Below are 5,126 nucleotides of genomic sequence, written 5' to 3'. Positions count from 1 at the left end.
CCCCTGCGCCCCCCCCCCTTCACCGAAGTAGGTTGTCATCCTGCGGCCGCTCTGTGCCGCCATGGTGCTGTACGGGACGGGCTCCCCGCGGTAGTTGATCCAGACGGGCTTCACACTGCGGCCGGTACAGTTACAGAAGGTCACATACGACGGCTCACAGCTATCGTGTGAGCGGAGCGGACCCAGAGGCTCGGCCTCCCCGGGCCTCCCGCTCACATCCTCCGGCATCGCAACGGCCCCTCGATGCGTCCTGTCTTCCGTTTCCTGATTGGTCACCGATTCGGCCTCCCGCTCTCTGATTGGTCCCTGGCTCGGCCTCCAGCTCTCTGATTGGTCCCCGGCTCAGCCGCCGTCTCCCTGAGTAGTCCCCGATTCGGCCTCCCGCTCTTTGGTCAGTCTCCGGTTTAGCCTCCCACACTCTGAGTGGTCCCCGGCTCGGGCACCCGCTCTCTGATTGGTCCCCGGCTCGGCCTCCCGCTCTCTGATTGGTCCCCGGTTCGGCCTCTCACACTGATTGGTCCCGGGCTCGGCCTCCTGATCCCTGATTGGTCTGTGGCTCGTCTTCCCGTGCACTGATTGGGCCTCAGCCTGCCATCCGCTCTCGGCTTGCGCCCAGACCCGGCCTCCTGCTGCCTAAGTGGTTCCCGATGCAGTCTCCCTCATTCTGATTGGTCTTCGTTCCAACCGCCCGCCTTCGGCATATTCCCCGCCCATCCCGCGGCTTCCCTCTATTTGATTGGGTGAGCCCGCTGTCAATTAGCTGTTCCCCGCTTTAGTTGACATGATGCTGACTCTAAACGATGATTGGCTGTTACTCACGCCAATCATACTAGAATGGTCTAATTGGTTGGAATTGAAGAGGTCCTGCCTCCACTGTGTGCCAGGGTATCACAAAGCTCTACACAGAGCCCAGTGGGTGTGGGTTTGATGGCAGTGGGACTAGTTTGTATAATGTGCCACATAGGTTGAGTATAAACTTATCAACTGTCTACGAGATATCCACACCTGGTTATGTTAACACCTTATTTGGGTACATCTGTTGAAGTGGCAGGGAAAGGCAATGAGGAGTTTGGGGGTTGTGATGGATGGCAGTTGCAGGAAGGGACACAAACCGGAGATACAGTCAAGTAGATAGTGAGGAATGAGATCAGTCTGAGGCTGGTACAGTTGGGAAGAGGTGCGGGTCAACAGCCCAGGCAGGAACAAAGCAGAGTTGGACTGATGATTTAAACTAGGTAAAAACAATGACCTCAGATGCTGGAAACCAGAGTTAAGATCAGAGTGGTGCTGGAAAAGCAAAGCATTTCAGGCAGCATCCGAGGAGCAGTAAAATCGACGTTTCGGGCAAAGGATGAAGGGCTTTTGCCCGAAACGTCGATTTTCCTGCTCCTCGGATGCTGCCTGAACTGCTGTGCTTTTCCAGCACCACTCTAATCTAAACACTGATGAATTAAACTGTATTTAGTTCCATGCAAAAGGCCCTAACATGTAAGACAGATGAACTCAGTGCACAGTTGGGAACATGGGACTGTGATATCATTGCATTTACAGAGACATGGCTCAGGGATAAACAGGACTGGCAGCTGAATGTTCCAGGATATTGATGCTAAAGGAGGGACAGAAATTTGAGGGGAGGCCATTTTTGATTAGGGAAAACTTTACCACTGTAGTTAGGGAGGATATCTCTGAAAGTACATCCAGGGAAGTTATTTGGGTGGAACAGAGAAATAAGAAAGGGATGATCACCTTATTGAGATTGTACTATAGACTCCCACCAATAATTAGCAGGAAATTGAGACACAAATCTGTTATCTGTAAGAATAATAGGGTGGTTATGGTAGGGGATTTTAACTTTCCAAACATAGACTGGGACTGCCATAGTGTTAAGGGTTTAGATGGACAGGAACTTAAGAGTGTGCAAGAAAAATTTCTGATTCAGAATGTGGATATACCTACTCAAGGTGGTGCAAACCTTGACCTACTCTTGGGAAATAAGACTATCAGTTGGAGAGCACTTTGGGATTAATTACTCAGGTTGCGTTAACCGGTTAACTATATTAATATTTGGAAGAGGAATTATTATCTTCCAAGAGATAGTAACTAGGTTTGTGCTACACAACTGTGGACTGTAGCACTGACTAGCTTAGAATTTAAAAACAAAACTTGCAGGGCTTACTATCAACTGGAACTCCTTGGATTGCTAAACTTTTGACAATTAAAGCCTAGCTCAACTATCTCACATCTTTTAATGCACTGACCAATAAAGGCAAGCATACCAAAAACATTCTGTTTTTAAATTTATCTTCCCCGACACTACCACCTATCAGCAGTAGTGCTTATTTTTCCCCAGCATCGAGGTTTTATGTGTGCAGGTGTCAGACACAGTGAAAAACAACAAATGTGTAAATCTTTATTTATATTCCACCACCAGGAAGAAAGGAAACACCTGAGTGGCCAGTGACAGGCAGTGCCCTTCTCAAAGGGCAATGCTGAGTGATCAAGGGGAGGGCAGGGATTAAATCAAAATACCAAAAGCATTCTTCACTATCCTTTCTTTCTGTGAAGTCCATCAGGACCTGGGCCTGGGGATTTGTCAGTGCCCAACTCTAATAATTTACTTTGCATGACTCACTGGTGATTACAATTTTCTAAAGTTCCTCCCTCTATTTCATTTTCTGATTCAGCCATTTCTGAGATGTTACTTGTGTCCTTCATAGTGAATTGAAAACATACAGAGTTGGAGGAATTAAGCAGGTCTGACAGTATCTATGGAGAAAGAAACTGATATGACTTCTTCAGATTGATAAATAATAAACTATGGGCTGAATCTTACATTTTCCGGCTGAGTGTGGAGGGCTTTTTGCCAAGAGGCCCAGCAAGATTTCTTCTTGTACCTTACCAAACTTATTATCTACATCATCCCTATGATCTTATTCTATTCTCATCATGTGCGCACTTTATACAACAATTTACCAATAAGAGGACATCCATTGAAAGACCAGCATCCATGGGGCCTGTGCCATATTTAAAACACTGCAATCCACACAGATGAGCATCAGAAGCGGCCCTGCTCATTGACAGACATTCAGCCGCAAGATGCCAGAGAAAGGGAAGGCGGTGCTTAAAAATCAGTGGGTGAAAAGGTCACTTAGACAAATGTCAGATTCTGATCCTTGTATTTACTGTAAGCCAGGGTTTTAAAGCAGCTTAACTCGACATTCTTGGCAAGTTATCATCTGCAAAGTGCTTTTCTTTTGCCCCTCCCTGTGTTTGGCTTGTTCTCCAGAGAGGTCTTTTTGGAATTTTGGGACGCTGGTCTAAGCCAGCCCTGGATGTGACTACAGTCTTCAGAGGGCTGGGACAAACATCTCAACCTCAGCTACAGTTGGTGTCCTCTCTGCTTTCACAATCTCTAACATATCAAGCTGTGAAAGCTTACTCTCTCCCAGTCAAGCTTTCCAGGGCGATAGAATAACCTTGGACACACCAGCTTCAGAATATCAATTCTTATCATCGATGCTGTTATATATTACATGGTACAAATAAGGAAGTTGAAACACAGCCTAAGGCCAGTTCATGTGGTTGTTGGGTGTTGTGCACTGTCCCTGTCTTGACATCTTTTACATATAAATGAGTCACAAATAACAACCTGTATTATTGGAACTTTCTCTCATCCTTTTTGACCTGTCCAAAGCCTTTGTCACGGTTTTACACAGCAAACTCCTCCAGTACCTCTACACTGTCATCCAGCTGGGTAAGACTGCTCTCACCTGGTTCCATCCTTATCCCATCATGGTGGCCAGAAAATCTCTTCCAAAGGCTGATTTTCCCATTCCAGCTTCATTACCTCTGCTGTCCCATAAGGATCTATCCTCGGGCCACTCCTGGTTCTCGCCTTAGCATTCAAAGGCATGGTATCAGTTTTCACAAATACATAGATCCAGCCCTAATTCATCATCACCTGTCCTGATTCCTTACTTGTCAGGCTGTCTATCCTACATCCAGTACTGATGGGTGGAAATTTCATTCAATTAAATATTGAGACAACCGAAGCTTTTGTTTTTGGTCCCTGCTCCTAATTCTGTCCCCTCTCTGTTGTCGTCATGCTTCTCCCAGGTAACAGTCTGAAAAAAGCCAGCGGGTTCATAACTTTGGTGTCACATTTCACCTTGAAATGAGCTTCCATATAACTGCCTGATCATTAACATTGCAAAGCTACACCTCTGAATCGTAACTTGAGGGGAGGACTGAAAGATTGCTGGTGCTTTCGCAATTTCCACTCTCACTTCCTGCAAAATCCTTGGATGCCTCTAATCCGGACCTGTTGCCGTGTCAACTTCAAGTACCATGTCTATCCAAAACCGCTTTCTTAACCATCTTGAATCCTTGGAGGGAAAGAGTTTCCTCTGTCACCATTACCAAGACAACAGCTCCTTCCTTAGTAAAGGATGATACAAAGCATTCACATAATATCTTAGCCATTCTTCCTGCCTCCATGTGGACATCCCTTTACTGTCTCTAATTGGCTCAACTCCACCTTTTACTACTCTATTATCTATATGCTAATAGATGACTTCTCAAATTGTGCAGTGGGATCTTTTAAACTCACTAAACTGAGGCTTTACCCTCTGTCTAATGTCTCATTCGAAATTCTACAATAGTACAGCATTCCTTTGGTACTGCACTGGTTTATGCTGAATTCCTACTGTCGGACTTGAATCCACGAATGTCTGATTTAAACCTACCAACTCAACCCCAATAAACACAGTTTGACACAATGGTACCCACAAAGCATTAGCTCAGTACAAGTTTGCACTTTCAGTAGATGAGAGAATTAGAGGAAATACATTTAAACTCAGGAAGCCAGGTACCTGCAGGGCCAGAAAGTTCATATTGATCATTCTCACTTCAGTGTGTGCTGGAAATATCAAAACTGCCAGTACCATTTTATTTTTCTCTTTCAGATTTGCCTCTAGATACCTATCCAGATCTCTCCCCACTCAGCAGCCCAGTTCAAAACATTCACCACCTTTAAATTTGTCTTATTTTAAGTTTGATATTTGATTCTTGTTGAGGAGTATTGTCAGGGGCAGTATCCCTGAGTAAAATGGTCAAACACCTTGGAA

The 5,126-nt window shown here is 45.5% G+C and overlaps 1 protein-coding gene across 1 annotated transcript in view; it reads right to left on the bottom strand.

The window, feature by feature from the left end:
• Window positions 1-401, bottom strand: part of vhl (von Hippel-Lindau tumor suppressor) — an 8,984-nt gene extending 8,583 nt beyond the window's left edge. The window contains exon 1 of the mRNA XM_043708519.1: window positions 24-401. Within this exon, the coding sequence (XP_043564454.1) occupies window positions 24-228 (205 nt within the window). The 5' untranslated portion in view covers window positions 229-401. The remainder of the gene's footprint in view (window positions 1-23) is intronic.
• Window positions 402-5,126: the final 4,725 nt, after the last annotated feature.

The sequence above is a fragment of the Chiloscyllium plagiosum genome, chromosome 18 (genome assembly GCF_004010195.1).
Source record: "Chiloscyllium plagiosum isolate BGI_BamShark_2017 chromosome 18, ASM401019v2, whole genome shotgun sequence".
NCBI lineage: Eukaryota > Metazoa > Chordata > Chondrichthyes > Orectolobiformes > Hemiscylliidae > Chiloscyllium > Chiloscyllium plagiosum.
Note: the sequence above shows the minus strand (reverse complement) of the source record. Positions and strands in the feature narration are given on the sequence as shown.